At 41.5% G+C, this 21,398-nt stretch overlaps 1 protein-coding gene across 8 annotated transcripts in view; it reads left to right on the top strand.

The window, feature by feature from the left end:
- The window catches only part of ITPR1 (inositol 1,4,5-trisphosphate receptor type 1), a 215,470-nt gene that overhangs the window by 81,510 nt on the left and 112,562 nt on the right, over positions 1–21,398 (top strand). For all 8 annotated transcript variants that reach the window (XM_081852239.1, XM_081852234.1, XM_081852236.1 and 5 more), the window contains 12 exons: positions 3,906–4,060; positions 4,616–4,715; positions 5,910–6,070; positions 6,619–6,760; positions 7,609–7,767; positions 8,195–8,367; positions 9,571–9,690; positions 10,060–10,254; positions 13,068–13,319; positions 13,676–13,817; positions 15,391–15,544; positions 19,910–20,097. In XM_081852239.1, the coding sequence (XP_081708365.1) occupies positions 3,906–4,060; positions 4,616–4,715; positions 5,910–6,070; positions 6,619–6,760; positions 7,609–7,767; positions 8,195–8,367; positions 9,571–9,690; positions 10,060–10,254; positions 13,068–13,319; positions 13,676–13,817; positions 15,391–15,544; positions 19,910–20,097 (1,941 nt within the window). The remainder of the gene's footprint in view (positions 1–3,905; positions 4,061–4,615; positions 4,716–5,909; positions 6,071–6,618; positions 6,761–7,608; positions 7,768–8,194; positions 8,368–9,570; positions 9,691–10,059; positions 10,255–13,067; positions 13,320–13,675; positions 13,818–15,390; positions 15,545–19,909; positions 20,098–21,398) is intronic.

Genomic DNA, 21,398 nt, shown 5'->3' with positions numbered 1-21,398 from the left:
GCAGATTTAGAGGGTTAGGGAGCCTTTAGGAAGCAGCACCGAAGATTAGCTCCCTCCCCTGTACTAATGACAGTTTCCTTCCTGGCAAACAGCATTGAATTACCACCCCAGGGCCCAGACAAGACTCTCTCCTATTTAGAGTTGTGAACTCTTGGGGAGGGCAGGGGAATTTGGAAAAGCCCTTAAGGACACTTATCAAAAAATTGTAACTTCTGAAAAAAAAAAAAGACGGAGGAAGTTCAATAACATGTTAGTTTCATTACAAGGTTGCTGATTTCAGATAATTTTTAAAAAAGAAATTTTGGGGTTTTCCCCTTTCTGTTTCTACATGCTAATTGCTGTAAGAGATGCTTGTTTCTCATAGCTGTTTCCAGCATTTTATCATGCTTTGCCTTCTGCAACACAGAACTTGGGGGGACAGGAGGAGAAGGGGGGATGGGAATGCAACTATAAGCAGCAATTGTAAGTTGTTTTTGAACTGTTTTAAACACTCTACTTTAATTGCTGTAACCTGCCCGGGGACTTTGCATGAAGGGTGGGTAAGTCATCACTGCAATCATCATTAATATGTCAAACCCAAATTCTCTTTACCACTTAAGGTCCTGGAATGCATGATATAGGCTGTCACACAAAATAATGCTAAAACAAAACAAATTCCTTCCAGTAGCACCTTAAAATAATGCTGTTCATATATTTTTTTATATGGTTATGAAGAAGGGTCCTGCAGAGTGTTCAAAACACACACATGAAGCGCCCTAGCCCTGAACCTAAATATTAGTGAAGGGGGGAGGAATTAAAGTAGTTCCCTCTTTTCTTTGCTTCCACCCAAAACCCCTTTCCCCACTTTATAGCTGTGTTAAACAGGGTAAAGGTAAAGGGACCCCTGACCATTAGGTCCAGTCGCGGATGACTCTGGGGTTTGCGGCGCTCATCTCGCTTTATTGGCCGAGGGAGCCAGCGTACAGCTTCTGGGTCATGTTGCCTGCATGACTAAGCCGCTTCTGGTGAACCAGAGCAGCGCATGGAAACGCCGTTTACCTTCCCGCCGGAGTGGTACCTATTTATCTACTTGCACTTTGACGTGTTTCGAACTGCTAGGTTGGCAGGAGTTAAACAGGGCAGATTCAGTCAGTTCACCAAAGTGGTGCTGATCCAACTTACATCCATCTAAATATAGAACCCAGCTGCTTTTCCTTGCAGCCAGCATCCCCACCTTCATCAACATGTCCAATTTCCAACATTCCCCTGTCGGCTTACAATCCAACAATGCTAATTGAAGTTGAAATCAATCTGTAAAGCAGACAATGAAGGAACTGCTGAGAAAAGTGCTAACAAGTGAAGCAAGTCTATTTCATCCCTTTTGCTGAAAGTTAATCTGCCTTCAGCCATTCCATCCCAGCTGGTTGTTATAAGAAATGTAACTAAAAATAACCAGCTTCCTTAACTTACCCTTTTCTTCCTCCCTCCACATCACATTTTCCTTGTGTGTGTGTTTTATTTTAGATTGTAGGCCTGAGAGCTGGGAGCTTTTTTTTATTACTTTGGTAAGCCAATCTTGGAGCCCTTTTGGTTAGAGTGGGAGAAATGCTACAAATAAGAAAGCAGAAACAGTGGAAGCTGGAAGAGGGCTAAAGTACTTAGGTTCAGGAGAAGGAGACTGTTGCAGCATGGTCCTTTTAATGAGAAGAACTAGCTTATTGAGGTTCAGAGATTGCTGCCTTATATGCTCAGAGCCAATGGCTGCCAGTTTCCTCATTTTCTTTTTTTCTTTTTTTAGCTTCAACACATTTTGCTTGCAATACAATCTGTAGGAAATGCTAAGTTTTGGTGAGGTCACTTTTGTGGTTGACAGATACTGTCAGAGTCTCCTCGGGAGGGAAAGAATAATTTAACAGGCCTGGTATTTTGCTTTATCAGTTTATTACCAGGGTTTGCTTTAAATCAAGTAAAATAGCAGGAATCCCAGGAATGCCTTATTTAACTTATTTCTCGACTGTAGTTCTTTGATATCCCTTCTGTGTAATCAGGGATTGCATCTGGGGGCTTGTGCACTCTGAGCATGATTTCCCACTGTCCAAGGGTGAGGGGACTTTGCTAAATGGGTGCTGAGCCACTAGGGTGCACAACAGGGTTGTCCACAGCATTTACACAATGCTATGGGCTTTGGGGATAGGACGAGTTGTCTTGCCAGTAACTGTGTTACTGTAGGTCCCCATGATTGTGGCACAGGCCCATGTGGCACTGCTCTTGTCTTGGCATAAGGGCTGCATCGTTATCTTCTCCTCCTCTGTTACATATTACTCTAAAACAGAAAAAGCAACATTCCAAAAGCCTTAAGGGGGAAACTGGGAAACCAATAAACAACTACGTTTCTTACACACACAGAGGTTGGAGGTCTTACTAGCACTATTTCCTCTTTTCTTGCTTTTAACCACCAGATGGCGAGATTAGACCGTAAGCAAGATAAACATAGTGTGAGGCAAATTGGTTTTTTTCCTGTACAACAATGTACAGGATGTGTAAGAGAAATGACAAGATGGTGTGGAGATGGTCGCTGGATACATAAGCATATAGTAAAATAAGACATCAAGGGCTCAGTCTCTTGCGCAGAAGGCACAATTTTGTCTTTTGGAATGTAACCCAAAAGGTTGAAATTTCCCACTTCCCTGAAGCTCCACATCAACCAAATCAGGCTCCTTTAAGTTCTCTTCTTTTTGAACTAGAAATACCTGGCAGTGTACTCAGCAAGACATCGGGCCAAAATCTATACAGGTGATCTATGCTGCCCCTTCTAGATCTGCATTTTACTGCTCCGTCCATACACTGCCAGGGCAGTTTGTGGTGCCTCAACTAAATCACCTCCCCTCACTCCAAACTCCACTTTTACCTTTCTTCATCTGATTTGTTCGGTGGTTTGAATTTTGTTTTTCCTCTGCCTCCTTTCACTTACAGCGCTGCGGAGTGCTTCTTCGCTATGGTTTTCTTGGACAATGTTTCTAGTTCGTTGTGAGGTGTTTTTGCAGAAGGGATTGTTCACATTTTCTGTGGAGGGGTTGCAAGGGATTCAAGTTTGCCTCTAGGAAGATGCATGGACGAGCCGCTTTGCAGTTACTTATTTTATGTGCATGCACCCATAGAAACTGTTACTTCCTCCAAGTAAAAATCGTATGCCCTTTTGTATTTAGGGTTGCTTTCTTGTAATTCAGCTTTGTAACAATATAATTAATTAATTAATTAAATTTACATATCACCTTATAGCCACAGATCTCCGGGTGGTCCAGCACCTTCATATTTATTATAAAAATTGAAGAAAAGATAATTCATTTTTTCCCCCTTTGTATCCTTGGCCTTTCCAAGAACCTTCAGTTTTTTTAATTCATAAGATTTATTTTTAGTGGGAGGCAATTTCCACTATTTCCCCCCTTCTCTCTGAAGCCCTCTACACCACCTTTCATGCTCCTCCAGAGGGTCTCTCAACCCTCCAAGTAGATTTGTGTAGGCCTCTCCCTACACAAGCGGAATTCAGGGGTTAAGAGGATATCAACTTGCCCTTAAAACAATGAGAACAAATATGAATTAATTGTTGATTGCCAAAACTTGGCAGCTGTCATTTTGGTTGCCTAACTTGGGTAGAATTGTCCTTTCTAGGAGACTGAGGAGCTCTGGAAAACCCTAGGCTATGTCTTGGCTTCTCAGTGACTTTGACACAACCCAGCTTGATGGTTTACTGTTGCTTCTAAGTCTTCTGCCCAGTTCTAGTTAACCCTATTAGATGTGATGTGCCATTGAGTTCTTGTGCCTGTATCTATATTTGAAATGCTTCAGTCATAACCATGAGGTGCTCTGCCTTCCAGCCTGGGCAGGCAGCTTTGCAATGTTGATTTGATTTGCAATTTCTTCCACAGCTGGATCCTGACCAGGATGCATCCAGAAGGGGCTTGCATAATACTCCAGAGAAGATGGCATACTCTTTAGTCTCTGTGCCTGAAGGAAATGATATCTCTTCCATCTTTGAGCTTGACCCCACTACTTTACGAGGGGGAGACAGCCTTGTCCCAAGGTACGATGTTATAAAGAATGAAGGTGTCTGCAGCTGTTGTGAGACCACTTTAAAATGCCAGACCATTTGCTAGGCAGTCTTAGATAGCTGCGGCAGACAGTTACAAAAGGCAGCACTTTTGCAGAAACAAACTGTGACTTATTTTCCATTGCTTCCTTGATATGTTTATGGCTAGGAAACAGCACTCCCCCCAAATCTGTGCCAGTGAGTTGGGGAGCTCCCCTCTGGAATAGCTGAGGGCTGCAGGATGAAGCATTGCAGCTGCCAGCACAACACTGGATCTCACCTTAAAAAAACAGTGTCATATTACACCTCTGCAACTAGCATCCTGTTTTTACCTGGGAAAGATCGTTTGAAATAGTGAATCAGGCTTCATAGAAGTCATTACATACTGAATACCTTGCAATTTAAGACTTGGCTGCATTTCATATTCCAGCTGAAATAAAACCTTGCAAGTAAAAAATTAAAAGGAGATTGAAAAGGTGTTGTTTTTATTTGAAAAGTATTGGCTTACTGAGGAGCTTAATAATATAAATAATACCTGGTTCTTTTTAGGAACTCCTATGTCAGACTTAGACATTTGTGTACAAATACCTGGGTTCACAGCACAAATATCCCCATTGATAAAGAAGAAGAAAAACCTGTGATGCTTAAAGTAAGTCATGCAATGGAATCTCATCTCTTCTGCTACCAATAAAGCTATTTCAGAGAAGACACTGATGAACACAATTCTTATTTAGGACATGATTCACACATGATTGCTTTGGCACAACGCCAGTCCAACTGGGCACCACAGTTCAAGAAGGACACTGATAAACTGGAACGTGTCCAGAGGAGGGCAACCAAAATGGTCAAAGGCCTGGAAACGATGCCTTATGAGGAACGGCTAAGGGAGCTGGGCATGTTTAGCCTGGAGAAGAGGAGGTTAAGGGGTGATATGATAGCCATGTTCAAATATATAAAAGGATGTCACATAGAGGAGGGAGAAAGGTTGTTTTCTGCTGCTCCAGAGAAGCGGACATTGAGCAATGGATCCAAACTACAAGAAAGAAGATTCCACCTAAACATTAGGAAGAACTTCCTGACAGTAAGAGCTGTTCGACAGTGGAATTTGCTGCCAGGGAGTGTGGTGGAGTCTCCTTCTTTGGAGGTCTTTAAGCAGAGGCTTGACAACCATATGTCAGGAGTGCTCTGATGGTGTTTCCTGCTTGGCAGGGGGTTGGACTCGATGGCCCTTGTGGTTTCTTCCAACTCTATGATTCTATGATTCTATTAAAATGGAATAGTAGAAGGGCATAAATTAACACTTTGCATCTTAAATTGAAAGAAATAAGTATTGCTTGGAAGACCTTGCAAAGGTTTTTGTGTATCAGGTACGATACTTGTGCTGAGTGCTTGTCCATTTGTCTAATGACAAGTCCCTCTACTGTCTCAACACAGCAGCTAGTCTCTCATCCAATTATTTATTTCAAGCATTGGTGTACTGCTTTTCATCAGAAAAGATAAGAAAATGGTTAACAAATCATCTTTGTCCCTGCTGCTTTTTCTGGTTTAGCACTAGAGTCAAAGGGGAAAACAGAAGTCAGATCATAGCCCATAATTAAAAAATAAAATAAAAACCAATGGATAATAGTAGAATATTCAATAAAAAAACTGAAGAATCTGAAGCAATGAGTTTGGCTTGAACTATGATAATTAAAGACAATGAATTGCCTATTGTGGTAATGGAACTATTCCTACCACAATTTCACAATAATGTTTCGAGAACCTGAGCATTGTTTCCCTAGGGTCTTCATTACAACTGTGTTTTCTCTGTGAGATTGTGACTAAAATTGCCTTGTTTTTAAAGATTGGCACCTCTCCAGTAAAAGAAGACAAAGAAGCTTTTGCTATAGTACCAGTTTCTCCTGCCGAAGTCCGAGACTTGGATTTTGCAAATGACGCAAGCAAAGTATTGGGTTCCATTGCTGGCAAGTTGGAAAAGGGGACAATAACCCAGAATGAACGGAGGTAAGGAAAAATAATAATGCGAGCTTCTTCATGGAAAAAAGATGTTCTCCAACATAAGACAAGGGTTGAAAGGCAGAGAAGGCAACTTTGTTTACTTCATTCATTAATTTAATATTTAAGTTACTTACCATATATGCTGCTTTTCAGGTGGATTTCACAGAGTGGTACAGAAAAGGAGCATTTGCAACAATAAGCATCAAGTTATTTTTAGTTTTTAAAACATGCTAGGGATTGTTCAAAAAGGAGTCAATAATAAAACTGTTACATACTGTAATGATCTTGCATGAGTTTCTTGTACCAGTTTCTTTGATACCTATGAATTTAACAACCCCTCTCCTTCAACAATTAATCAAAATATAACTTTGAACTTTTAAATGTAATGCATTTTTGGGGTGGCTCTGAATACAGGGCTCTGTTTTTAATATGAGCATCTTTTCTTCATTGTAACTCAGTGGCTTGTATTTATTTTAAGAGGGTGATATTTTCACTGTTCATATTATATTTTGGATTAACAGCTAGGATTTTCTTTCAAAACAAATGAACTGTAGGTCTGTTACAAAGTTGCTGGAAGATTTGGTATATTTTGTTACCGGCGGAACAAATTCTGGACAAGATGTGCTTGAAGTCATGTTCTCAAAGCCAAACAGAGAACGACAAAAGCTAATGAGAGAGCAAAATATTTTGAAACAGGTACAGTAAATTGTGTTTAATAAGGTTGTTTCTGATGACATAGATGTCACAAATAAAATAGCTGATGGTCTGGACTTCTTGGGATAAGGGGCTTGTAAATAGAGATGCCACAACATAAATCCCTGGCCAGAATCCCAGATTTCAATTGAGAAGTATTTGGGAAATTGGACCCTGAATAAATGGGCAACAAAATATCAAATGTTGTTCAATGTAAGTTGTGAATAGTGGGGCAAATATCTGAAGTTCACATCTACAGTGATGGGTGTATGCTAACTGGGGGAGAGAAGTTGAAGTCATAGTGAATATCTCTACGAAAAAGTGTCAGCCCATTGCATGACAGTAATGAATATTTGCTCCAAGCAAACATGATCTAAAGCCAGTGATTGTTCTTGTTGACTTCCCGGCTATGGTGTGAGCAAAACAAACTATGATACTTGATTTGGGCATAACACTTAGCCAAGGAGTGTGGCTGATTGCTCCCGCACATGTTAGGAGAGGAATGAAGTAAATCAGTCTGCTCATTCTTGGTAAACCTTTAACCATGGTCTACTGTAACATGTGAACCAGCCCTTATATAACTGATTATAAGGGGAAGTTTGCTTGTCTGGTGTCACCTGCCATGCTCGGAAGCCTATTTTTTAAAATGCTAATTTGCATATGGATAGGGTTTAGCAGCTTGGCAATATAGGCTTCTCCATCATGTGATTAGTTGCTGTAGGCAAGGATCCTGGCATGTAGACAGGATCACTTCAGTCTCATGGTAAACTTAAGGCAAGACTTGATACTCATGGTTCTAATGCTGCAATGTTAATGCTGATTCATTTCTTCTTTCTAAAATAATTTGCCAGATATTCAAGCTATTACAAGCACCATTTACTGACTGTGGAGATGGACCAATGCTGAGACTAGAAGAACTTGGAGACCAACGCCACGCTCCTTTCAGACACATATGTCGGCTCTGTTACAGAGTTTTGAGACACTCCCAACAAGACTACAGGAAGAACCAGGTTAGCAAGGAGTTTGAGACAGTCTAGTGTGTTTCTAAAATGTAACCATAAAGGACAACTGAACTGCTTGGTGTAAAGGCTTTTGAATCATTTACATTCTCTAGCCTCCCCACCACCACCCAATAATGATCAATAATAACAATTGTTTGCTGTTGAACCCAAACCGGAAAAAACTATGACTTACGCAAAGAACAATTGGGCTGATTGCAAACTGGAACTGCAAATCCAAGTTAGACCGGGCAGTTCATATGACAAAAGGATCATGCACACCCTGCTTTTCAGTAGTCTTTTCCTAAAAACAAGAAATCACATTAAGAAATCAACATAAATGGATAATTTCACATTTCCTTTCACTCTAAGGTTTTTAAGTGATGTAAGTATCTAGTGTCTCTCTCTCTCTCCACCCCACCCACTTTCTCTTTGCAAGGAATATATAGCCAAGCAGTTTGGCTTTATGCAGAAGCAAATTGGGTATGACGTCTTGGCAGAAGACACCATAACAGCACTGCTCCATAATAACCGCAAGCTGTTGGAGAAGCACATTACTGCTGCTGAGATTGATACCTTTGTTAGCCTTGTAAGGAAAAACAGAGAGCCGAGGTAAGAGAAGACTCTTCCTTCTACTGCTTAGACAAAATAAACGGTGCATAAACACTCCTGTAGGTTTCTGAAACTACCTGAACGATTGGTCAGTAGTCTGTTTTCATGCCTGCCTGGGTCTTTCTGCTTGGAGAAATTGACGTGCCAACAACACTTGTGAGCTTTCCACACGATGTCATGAGTTGTAATGATGCACAAGGGGCACAACATAAGTTATTGAAGGGGTTATTGTTACAGGTAGGTAGGGGTTATTATCAGTGCCTGTGCCCTGTGCTGTTGTCAGCAGACACCCAGTGAATATTTTTGGAGGCACCTACTTCTGTCATATGTTATAATGTCTGGATGCAGCCTAATGGGGTGAAATCTACTGCTGATTCAAAAATGAATAAACACTGGTTTCGTGGGAGTAGTCATGATGAAACCTAGCCTTATGAAGAACAGTTGAGGAAGTTGGGTATGTTTAGCCTGGGAAAGAGGAGACTGAGAGGAGCTGTGATAGCCATCTTTAAATATCTAAAGGACTGTCACATGAAAGATGAAGCAAGCTTGTTCTCTCCTGCTCTGGAGGGTAGGACTGGTAGTTGGTTGGTTTTTTTGAGGGGGGATACTCAAGGATATGTAGTAACAGCACCTTTGTTTTTCTTCAAATGTTAAAAGCGTGGCATTTGCTGCAACTACTTAATGGCTCTTTCTAAAAAAAGAGCACTGGGTAGGCCCAAACCAATGGATTCAAGGGAGATTCCAACTCAATACCACAAATAACTTACTGACAGTATGAGCTGTTTGACAGTGGCATGCTCTCACTCAGGAGGTGGTGGACTCTCCTTCCTTGGATGCTTTTAAGCAAAGGTTGGGTGGCCATCTGTCATAGCTGCTTTAGTTGAGATCCCTACGCTGCAGGGGGTTGGACTAGATGACCCCCAGGGTCCCTTCCAATTTTACAATTCTTTGATTTTATGATTTTTTAAAAATACTTTTTTTGTAGAAAAGGAGATTTTAAAAATGAGATGTCTGATGACAAAAAATGATTTGGTAGGTTAGGTGCATCTGGTAAGTTATTTGTTGCATACCCTAGGCCTTAATCTTTTGAGGGCCTGTCCGGGGGTGGGGGGAGGTATATTTTATCACCTTCCTTAATACAGCTCTTTAGCATCTGAAACATTGTACAAAGTTTAATGGGCTTTCGCTTTCCCTCCCCATTAGGTTCTTGGATTACCTTTCAGATCTTTGTGTGTCCATGAACAAATCTATTCCGGTGACCCAGGAGCTGATTTGTAAAGCTGTGTTAAACCCAGCAAATGCAGACATACTCATTGAAACCAAGTAAGTTGAGATGTTTTTCAAGAACTTTCTTTTAGAAATAAGAAGATTGCGGTGTTTTGAACCTGACAATAATGACACATAAATTTCCCCCCCTCCAGTTTGGGGAAAATACAGATAATATGTAGATTATTATTATTTTTGATGGAACAATGGATTCTTCAACAAGCTTTTAATCCTAGAAGTAGGTGTGTCATGAAGTAGATTTAAAATTAACAAAAGCCTTTACCCTACGCCGAGGTGTGCTGTTGTCATTGTATGTAGTTTTGGCTGGTAGAAAATGGATTTCTGATAACAAATAGAATAAACTTGTGCGGATTCATTAAGATATTTCATATGAATAATTGCTTTTCACTCTTGCTCAATTCTTAGACTGGTCCTGTCTCGGTTTGAATTTGAAGAGCTGTCATCTGGAGAGAATTCATTGGAGGTTGGTGAGGATGAGGAAGAAGTCTGGTTATTCTGGAGAGACAGCAACAAAGAGGTCCGCAGTAAGAGTATCAGAGAGCTGGCTCAGGATGCTAAAGAAGGGCAGAAGGAAGACCGGGATGTGCTCAGCTACTACAGGTTAACACCGCAAGCGATATTTGGCTACGGCAGTGTAACCTGAAGTGTATAGACAACTGACTCTAGCTATTTGTAATGTTAACCAGCTTCTAGAAGACTTCAAGGTTAATTGATATAATTGGTTAAAGAGATAGCTCTCAAATGATGCTTTCCATAACAGTTTCATACAGCTGTGATATTGATTCTTTACAATCAAGCGGCATTTTTCACTGATCATTGGCAGAATTGGTTGTTCAAATCTACTTTTGTATTATAAAATCCTTAAAATTGTTTGGAGGCTTCATCTTTGTTTGGTGGAACTTGTCCAAATTTCTAAAATACATACATAAAATACATTAGTTTTTTTAAAGGTTCATTCATCAGCAGTTCATCTGGGATATTTTTCAAACTGGATTTAAAGAAATGATAGTAATGTTGAATTATATGCAGATATATATAGATTTTATATATATATATATATATATATATATATATTTGCTTTCGTAGATTTTCACGGGTACAGGAATGCAGGTTTTGGTGTCCTCGGGTGTCTTCCCGTGTAAAAGTTGGGGTGTCTAGGCGACGTTTCGACGAGGTCTCACTCGTCATCTTCAGGCTGGTGCTTTCGGCTTCTTGTTACTGGAACAGAGCAGGATCTCAGTGTTTGAGTTCCTATAAATACTGTAGAGGGGGTGTGGTGTATAGCCTCCAATGTTCTGGGCAGAGAGGAAGTTCCCAGGCTAGTGTGCCTTTTCTTCTTTTGTTCCTTAATTACTTGAGAGATATCTTGAGTGATTTCTTGAGTGATATCCTGAGTACCACTTAGGTGGGTCATTAATGAAGCCTTGACAGCTATTCAAAACAAATACAATCCCCCCGAATACATCTTGGACCTGACCAACCACTGCCTAACCAACACGTACTTCATCCACAATGGACAAAGATACAAACAGATAGAAGGAGCACCTATGGGATCACCCCTCTCACCGGTCATCGCAAACCTGTACATGGAACACTTTGAAACCAATGCTTTAGACAAGTCAGAACACAAACCCAAACTTTGGCTCAGATATGTTGACGACACCTTTGTAATTTGGCCACACGGGAAGGAAAAACTGGATAGCTTCCTCACACATCTCAACAACTTACACCCCAAAATACAATTCACTATGGAAATAGAAGCCAACAACCAACTTCCCTTCCTTGACGTCCTAATCTACAAAAAACCTGATGACTCCCTAGGACACACTATCTACCGGAAAAAAACACACACCAACCGCTACTTACATGCACAATCACACCACCACCCTGCACAAATAAACTCCGTAGCCAAGACTCTCATCTCCAGAACCAAACGCCTGGCTGACAAAGACCACTTGACAACTGAGTTACAGAATCTCTCAAACGTGTTAATTGCCAATGGATACCAGCAAAACAGGATTACGAAGCTAATCCAAAAGGAAACACCCCCCAAAAACCAAGACACAGAAGAAAACAATGGCATGGCCCTCCTTCCTTATATCAAGGGCACTACAGATAAAATTAGCAAAATCCTCCATAAACACAATATCAAAACAGCCTTTTGCACCAACCAAAAAATAGCCAATATCCTCAGAAACCCCAAGGATAAAATCCAGTTGGAAAACCAAGGGATCTATGAAATACCCTGCAAAGTCTGCCCAGCCACGTACATTGGACAAACAAACAGACGAATAAATGCACGTATCGCAGAACACAAGAATGCCGTCAAAAAAGAAGAAAAAACTTCCTCTCTTTTCCAACACATGAAAGAAACAGGACACGAAATTAATTTTGCAGATTCCAAATTGCTCTTTAACACGGAACATCACCACAAGAGAATAATCATGGAAGCCATCGAGATAGAGAAACACCCTCACAACATGAACAAGCGTGACGACACATCCCGCTTGCCAGACATCTGGAAATTAGCCCTCCCCACAAAAACTGACACCAGATCCAGAGGCACACAGAACGCCAACACCAATCAACCACACCAGACCCAAACCCAGACCCTCTCCACAGATGAATTACAGACACCATCCAGTAGCCAATCCATGGTGGCACCTCCGGATGCTGCACCCCCCTGCAATCCCTACACAGATCTGGCTGACACAAGCCACAAAACCACAGCTCGCCCCTATACACGAAGCCAAGCCAGAGCACAACTAAGTACAGTACAGCCATCTTCTCAGGAAAACTCTTCACAAAGTTCAAGAGGTCAAGACACAAAGACTTTAACAACTAATCCACACCTAATGACCCACCTAAGTGGTACTCAGGATATCACTCAAGAAATCACTCAAGATATCTCTCAAGTAATTAAGGAACAAAAGAAGAAAAGGCACACTAGCCTGGGAACTTCCTCTCTGCCCAGAACATTGGAGGCTATACACCACACCCCCTCTACAGTATTTATAGGAACTCAAACACTGAGATCCTGCTCTGTTCCAGTAACAAGAAGCCGAAAGCACCAGCCTGAAGATGACGAGTGAGACCTCGTCGAAACGTCGCCTAGACACCCCAACTTTTACACGGGAAGACACCCGAGGACACCAAAACCTGCATATATATATATATATATATATATATATATATATATATATATATATGTATATGTATGTATGTATGTAATGGGTCCAGAAGTGAGAAATTTAGCCTCCCATGGACTGCTAATGTACTTCTGTTCCTGAAGAAGTGTTATTTCTGCTGCTGCATCAGAATATGCATTGTATTGTTCCCTCTGAGGTATCTTCTAATTTTCAGTCCCAGGCAAGCAAAATGATACTCTTCTCCTTCTCTCCCAACTCCCAAAGGTACCAGCTGAATCTTTTTGCTAGGATGTGCCTTGATCGGCAGTACTTGGCTATAAATGAAATATCTGGCCAGCTAGATGTAGATCTCATCCTTCGCTGCATGTCCGACGAAAATTTGCCTTATGACCTGAGAGCGTCGTTCTGCCGGCTGATGCTGCATATGCATGTTGACCGCGATCCGCAAGAACAAGTGACACCAGTAAAATATGCCCGGTTGTGGTCAGAGATACCTTCTGAAATTGCAATCGATGAGTGAGTATTTTGTGATCAAATGGTTCTCTGAAACGAGGGCCATCAAATACCTAGATGCTTTTTCGCTCCTTTGCACAATGCCTTGTAGCAGTCCTACTGTGAGACTGTATTCAGGAATGTCAGGAGTGACTGCTTGGTGGCTGGCTTTTGGAAAGCAGGAATGCTTGCTTCAGGAGCCACATTTTTTAAAAAAAATATATGCTAAAAATGTTGCAGAATGGAGCTATATGGACCAGTGGTCTGATTCGGCATGAGACAGTTTTCTGTGTACTTTCTGACTGACTCAAGAAAAGGAAAAGAACCATAAGTTTCCTATGGCATTCACCCATTCGAAGTTTTTCGTTTCGTTTCTTCAGCTATGATAGCAGTGGAACTTCCAAAGATGAAATCAAGGAGCGGTTTGCACAAACCATGGACTTCGTTGAGGAATATTTAAGAGATGTTGTCTGTCAGAGATTTCCTTTCTCCGACAAAGAAAAAAATAAACTCACATTTGAGGTAAATATCTTTTTTTAAAAAAATAAAAATAAAGCTGAGTTGCAAGACTTCTGAATACAGTAGATGCTAACTTGCGCTGGAGCTAATCCTAAATTGCCCACATAGTTGGACTAATAGTATCAACAGATGAAACTTCCTTACACTAAGACAGGCAGTTGGTCCATCTGCAGTTTAGTGAACTTGCACTCAGAAAGTCCCAGGTATTTTCAACCCCTGGCATTTGCAGTTGGAAGGATGAGGTAGCAAGTGACAGGGAAGTTTTGCTGCCCATCAGTGTAGACTAACCTTCTCCAACCTGATACCCTCCCAATGTTGTTGGACTGCATCTCGCATCAGCCTCAGACAGTATGACCAATGGTTGGGAATTATGGGAGTTGTAGTCCAAAACAGATGCAGGGCACCAGGTTTGGATAGGGTGCTGTAGAAAATACAGAAGAAATAACCTTGCCTGATGTAAGGCAGTTTCATATATTTTTCAGTACTGTCCACTCTTAACTTGAGATGGCTTTTCAAGATCTCAGGCCCTATTGGAAGAGAGATTTTTGTCACTGGAGATGCCAGAGGTTTAGCTTGCTCTAAAATTGTACTATGAATGCTTGCCTTGTTGCAACCTGGTTAAAGTAGCAACAAAATGCCAAAGACATTTGGGTTTTTGGCTTCACGTACACCACTTTCTGCTTCTTTGAAATGACCCTGTGGCAGATCACATCATTATGCACAAATATTTATTTACTTTCATTTATTAGAGCACTACAATAGTGCCCTTGATCTAAAATGTCTGCGGGGTAGCTTTGACCCTATTCAGTTTAAATCTATAGGTGATATCCAAGTAATTCATACTCTGGGTAGACCCAGACCCATGGAAATCATTGAACTTAAGTTTGAGAATTGCTAACATCAGATATCATTGAATATCAGTAAATTAAAGCAATCAAAGCACAACAATAGCAAGTGAAATTATACAAAAAAGACCAGAAAGAATAGCAAGTCATTAAAAAGCCCACAGAAACAGTTGCAGGAGATCGGTTCTGTTACGAAATATTGAGAAAAGCTCTCTGAAAAGGCAATGCCTTAGGTTGGTGTCCAAAAATCAATGGTAAAAAATCGTAAAAAATATGATTTGGCAGTTTTAAATCCAGAATATTCAGTTTCTATATATAATACATCTGTATATGCAGTAAAGCACAGTAGAATGCTTATTAAAATACAGAAAATTATGTTTATTGTGACAGCAAGGTATAGTGAAGTGGTACAGCATGGTGTGTTATGATTATATATTCTGAAAAATAAAGGATAGCTGCATCCTGTTCTCCAAGCAGCTCAGGGTGGTATTCAGGGTGTCACCAACTTTTAATGCTCCCAGTGGCCCAGTCAATTGTGATAGGCTTAGAATTAGTAACTAGCCTGAGATCTTCCACTGAGCTTCATCTCCACGTTTGAAGTCTACCAGTGTACCTCACTTGCTCCGCGCAGATCCTTTGAATAGGGGTGCCAGAAAGTCAATATTCAGGTGCTTTGGTACATATCATAGAGATTGTAACAAACCATTCTTTGTTTCTTTTTAAAACAATAGGTGGTAAACTTGGCCCGAAACCTGATCTATTTTGGCTTCTACAATTTCTGTGACCTGCTCAGGCTAACAAAAATCCTCCTGGCTATTTTGGACTGTGTCCATGTTGCTACGATCTTTCCTATCACAAAGGTTGCAAAAGGAGAAGAGAGTAAAGGTATGAATGGCCATGAGGCATAGAGGAAGAAAAATGTGCTGTTGAAGAATGATTGGTCTCTGTCAGTGCCATTCGTTTTTGTCACCCTGTGTCAAGGAGTGGGGGAAGCAGGCTTGTAAATTGTAAAAGAAAGGCTATCTAGCACTGTTCCTCCTGAGAAAGTTGACTCCTATTGTGGAGGCTTCTTATCATGAAAGTCAGGTATGGGGAACACCTAATTTTCCATCCGTATTTGAGAAGGTTCCTCTGGTTAATGATGGTGGTGGTTCGTTGCTCCAGGTTGCAGACAATACTCACAGGAGTTTGAGTTTTACATGGCTTCTGCATTTTTCACATGGCTTCTCCTTTGCTCTCAGTCTGTGCCAGCCAAAGAAACAGTCAATGCTAGGCATGGGCGATATATCAGTATATGAGGAGCAGACCGCAATGTCAGCTATATCACTGGTGAAACTGCCACCACTCCTGAGTCCCTCTACTAGCGACTTCCTCCAGCGAGCATTGCTAGCAGAGGGACTCAGGAGTTGTGGTGGTTTCAGTAGCGATATATCATCATACATCATACTGCGCAGAGGGAGAAAAAAGCTGCATCCACGAGGCGCCGGTACAGCTTGTTCCTCCCTCTTCATCTTTAAAGTGCTTGGCTGAGAAGTGTGTGGCTGCCGCTCCCCTCAGCCGAGCTGTTAAATGATACCTCAGCCTGGTGCTGGCTACCATGGAAATGGGGAGAGCACTGGGGATGGCTCTGCCAGAGATAGGGAGCCCTCCCCATCCCTGGCAGAGCCGCACAAGAAATACCTGGTACTTTCCCCACTTGTCTGTGAGCCGGAAGCACCAGGGATGGCTCAGCCCTCCCACGCCCCAGCTGAGCCATACAAACAAGCTGCGTTTCCCCAACCCGCTAGGGCCAGGCACTGAGGTGAAACTGTCTCAGCACCCGTGGTGAGTGCTGTCGCAATTGCACCCAGCACCTCACAGGCTGAGGCCAATGTGGCTTACTTTTTCAACATTGCGGTACATTGTCAGACCGTGATGTTTGGTTGGTGATATTGAAAAGCTGCTATCATCCAACCTTGTCAATGCACATTATTAACATGTGCATATGCTCATGAGCCTGTTGTCTTTGTCCATGGAGTTTTCGTACAAAGATTTCCATAATAAAAGACAAAAGTGGAAAGGACCTAACAGAAGCAGAAGACATCAAGAAGAGGTGGCAAGAATATACAGAGGAACTATACCAGAAAGAAATGGATGTCTCGTATACCCCAGGTAGTGTGGTTGCTGACCTTGAGCCAGACATCCTGGAGAGTGAAGTCAAATGGGCCTTAGAAAGCACTGCTAATAACAAGGCCAGTGGAAGTGATGGTATTCCAGCTGAACTATTTAAAATTTTAAAAGATGATGCTGTTAAAGTGCTACACTCAATATGCCAGCAAATTTGGAAAACTCAGCAGTGGCCAGAGGATTGGAGACGATCAGTCTACATCCCAATCCCAAAGAAGGGAAGTGCCAAAGAATGCTCCAACTACCGCACAATTGCACTCATTTCACACGCTAGCAAGGTTATGCTTAAAATTCTACAAGACAGGCTTAAGCAGTATGTGGACCGAGAACTCCCAGAAGTACAAGCTGGATTTCGAAGGGGCAGAGGAACCAGAGACCAAATTGCAAACATGCGCTGGATTATGGAGAAAGCTAGAGAGTTCCAGAAAGACATCTACTTCTGCTTCATTGACTATGCAAAAGCCTTTGACTGTGTCGACCACAGCAAACTATGGCAAATTCTTAAAGAAATGGGAGTGCCTGATCACCTCATCTGTCTCCTGAGAAATCTCTACGTGGGACAAGAAGCTACAGTTAGAACTGGATATGGAACAACTGATTGGTTCAAAATTGGGAAAGGAGTACGGCAAGGCTGTATATTGTCTCCCTGCTTATTTAACTTATATGCAGAATTCATCATGCGAAAGGCTGGGCTGGTTGAATCCCAAGCCGGAATTAAGATTGCCGGAAGAAATATCAACAACCTCAGATATGCAGATGACACAACCTTGATGGCAGAAAGTGAGGAGGAATTAAAGAACCTTTTAATGAGGGTGAAAGAGGAGAGTGAAAAATATGGTCTGAAGCTCAACATCAAAAAAACAAAGATCATGGCCACTGGGCCCATCACCTCCTGTCAAATAGAAATAGAAATGGAGGCAGTGAGAGATTTTACTTTCTTAGACTCATAGACTCATAGAGTTGGAAGAGACCACAAGGGCCATCGAGTCCAACCCCCTGCCAAGCAGGAAACACCATCAGAGCACTCCTGACATATGGTTGTCAAGCCTCTGCTTAAAGACCTCCAAAGAAGGAGACTCCACCACACTCCTTGGCAGCAAATTCCACTGTCGAACAGCTCTTACTGTCAGGAAGTTCTTCCTAATGTTTAGGTGGAATCTTCTTTCTTGTAGTTTGGAACCATTGCTCCGTGTCCGCTTCTCTGGAGCAGCAGAAAACAACCTTTCTCCCTCCTCTATGTGACATCCTTTTATATATTTGAACATAGCTATCATATCACCCCTTAACCTCCTCTTCTCCAGGCTAAACATGCCCAGCTCCCTTAGCCGTTCCTCATAAGGCATCGTTTCCAGGCCTTTGACCATTTTGGTTGCCCTCCTCTGGACACGTTCCAGTTTCTCAGTGTCCTTCTTGAACTGTGTCCTTCTTGGGCTCCATGATCTCTGCAGATGGTGACAGCAGTCACGAAATTAAAAGATGCCTGCTCCTTGGGAGAAAGGCGATGGCAAACCTAGACAACATCTTAAAAAGCAGAGACATCACCTTGCCAACAAAGGTCCGTATAGTAAAAGCCATGGTTTTCCCAGTAGTGATGTATGGAAGTGAGAGCTGGACCATAAAGAAGGCTGATCGCCGAAGAATTGATGCTTTTGAACTGTGGTGTTGGAGGAGACTCTTGAGAGTCCCATGGACTGCACGAAGATCAAACGTATCCATTCTTAAGGAAATCAGCCCTGAGTGCTCACTGGAAGGACAGATCGTGAAGCTCAGGCTCCAATACTTTGGCCACCTCATGAGAAGAGAAGACTCCCTGGAAAAGACCCTGATGTTGGGAAAGATGGAGGGCACAAGGAGAAGGGGACGACAGAGGACGAGATGGTTGGACAGTGTTCTCGAAGCTACAAACATGAGTCTGACCAAACTGCGGGAGGCAGATAGGAGTGCCTGGCGTGCTCTGGTCCATGGGGTCACGAAGAGTCGGACACGACTAAACGACTAAACAACAACATGCTCATGAGCTTGAAACTGCATGATTGAACGTGGACTGAGCATATGGGCTGGTGGCACAAAATGCATGGCATCTCATTTATACCTGTTGTGCAACCTTCAGCATCTCATTTATAGCTGGCTTGCATCTGTTCCCAAATGTTATCAGTGGGATGCATCCAACACTGTCTGTACACAAACGGAATGGACTTCCACTCATACAACATATTTTTACCTTGCTCTTCCCCATCCCCAGCAGCCCTCCATGTAATCTCAAAATCTGCTCCGGAGGGCTGAAGGAACCTCTGGAGCAGATTTTTGAGGTGCATAGTATGGGGGAGGAGAGGCAGGTAAAGATCCATTTCTTTTGCCATTGTTTCACATGGTCAGGGGAGAGGAAAAATAAAGTATAAGGATGCAAATTTTGGGGGCAACTCCCATGTTGCATGTAATTTGTGGATTTCCCTTCAATATGATATAGTGGTAGGGTTTGTTTCTTTATTTAATGCATTGGTGCCCCACTGAAAAGGTTTTCAGTGCACCTTACAAAAATCACTAGTAAGGCAGTCCCTGCCCTTAGGCTTACAGTGTAAAAGATATGTCACACAAGGAGAAAGAGTTGGAGAGGGAAGAAAAACAGGTCCTATTTCTTGAAGTAACTGCTGTTATAACTACAACCTGGAATAGAAATTTCTTCGTACAACACAGTATCCATTAAACGTTCCTGCTACTTTCTGTAAGTGTGGAGGGTGTTGCCTATTTCACAGCATGTAGAATTTTTATAACAATGTTGTATCCTTAATTGTATTATATCGGATTTGTTTGTTTTATTTTTCTCTGCCTTTGCATGCCCATTTTGTATCTTTGCAGATGAAGGGCGATCTCAAAGCATTTTAATAAATAGCAGAATACTACAAATACGTTATTTCTGCAGTTTGCAGGTTGCACATGTTGCACCTGATAGATAAGAAGCAGGTACACATTAAATCTGATTCCGCTATACAGTAATGTGAGTAATAGGCTGAGACAGGTAATGCTGAGACAGGTCTTACCTTAATTACTGTATTACAAAATTTATCCTGTATTGTCTCTCTGAAGGGAGCAATGTGATGAGATCTATCCACGGTGTTGGGGAGCTGATGACCCAAGTTGTGCTCAGGGGTGGAGGGTTCTTGCCCATGACTCCTCTTGCTGCTGCCCCAGAAGGTAATGTGAAACAGGTTGAACCTGAGAAAGAAGACATCCTGGTAATGGACACCAAGCTGAAAATCATTGAGATACTTCAGGTATACTTCAGGTGACATAGCTTAGAGAACTATATTGACGCAAGAGCTGTACTGTCATGCTTATGTTGTTTGGGGATTTTTCATTCTAGACTATTGTTCTCTTTTTGACAGAATTAGAAATGAATAATTTTTTCACTGGATGGATTGCGTGTAAGCTTTATTTATTTTATTTTTTTAAAAAATTATCATTAGGAAAAAAATTAATAAACATTGTTGCAAGTATTAATAACAAAATACTAATAACAACTACTTATTGCAAACAGTTGCAGATGTTTAACCCATGCCCTCATTTAAACCAGTTACATACTTTAAAACTTTTGCGTGCAAGGTAACTTCAAATAACCCAGCTCCTATAAAACATTGAGCAGTCAGATTGAAAGACAGACATTATTCAGGAGAGTTGGAGCAGAGCAATCCAATGGAGGTGTTCAGAAAGCTGCATGCTCCCGTGACAGTATTTCCAAGGCTTTGTTTGAGTTCCACTGCAGATCCTATTTTGAAAGCTACGGCTTTGCAACAGGCTGCCTGACGTTCAATGTGCTATGCATTTTCATCAACCCAACTGGGGCAAGGTTTCTGGGTCAGAGTGCACAGCCCTTGGATAACTACTGAAAAAATATATTATAAATTAGAAGGAAACTGAAACTTTTTGTGTCTGCTCTGTAGCCTGTGCTACTCTTAGATAAATGCCATGAGGAAGGGACTGTAGTTCACTGGATAAAGTACATTTTTTTGAAAGTGGAAGGCCTCAGGTTCATTTTCGGGCATTCTGCAGCTAAAACATCTTGTCACAGGTGACAATAAAGGGAACTCTCTGCTCAAAACCCTGAGGAGCTGCTGACAGGGTCCACAGAACTGGGCTTCATGAGCAAGGCAGTTCCTTTCGTTCCCTAGTTATGCTTATACAGATTTATTGGTTAACTTACCAAAATGTATAAGCATGAACTGACAGGGTAGTACTGACTGATGCTGCCAATGTGAATTAAAACAGGAAAAGCCAGAATGACCATCTTCTTATTTTTACTTAGCTACAACAGGAAAAAATCTGATATATTGTGTTGTTTTGAAAAAGGTGTTTTGTGTTTTGTTTTGTGTATGCTTTTGTCTAGACGCCATATATAATATATATAATACAAACTAGACCGGTAGATTTTGGTTTTCACAGTAGGAGTTACTTTTGATATATAATATATTTTAAATGCATGCTTTAAGCACGTGAAAGGGAAGGTCCTTGCTTTTAAAAATGCAAAAGGGGGAGGTAATGAGTTGTGCTATTGAAGCTTCTTTCTTCTTCTTCTTTT

Source organism: Podarcis erhardii, assembly GCF_964252035.2.
Source record: "Podarcis erhardii genome assembly, chromosome: 2".
NCBI lineage: Eukaryota > Metazoa > Chordata > Lepidosauria > Squamata > Lacertidae > Podarcis > Podarcis erhardii.
Note: the sequence above shows the minus strand (reverse complement) of the source record. Positions and strands in the feature narration are given on the sequence as shown.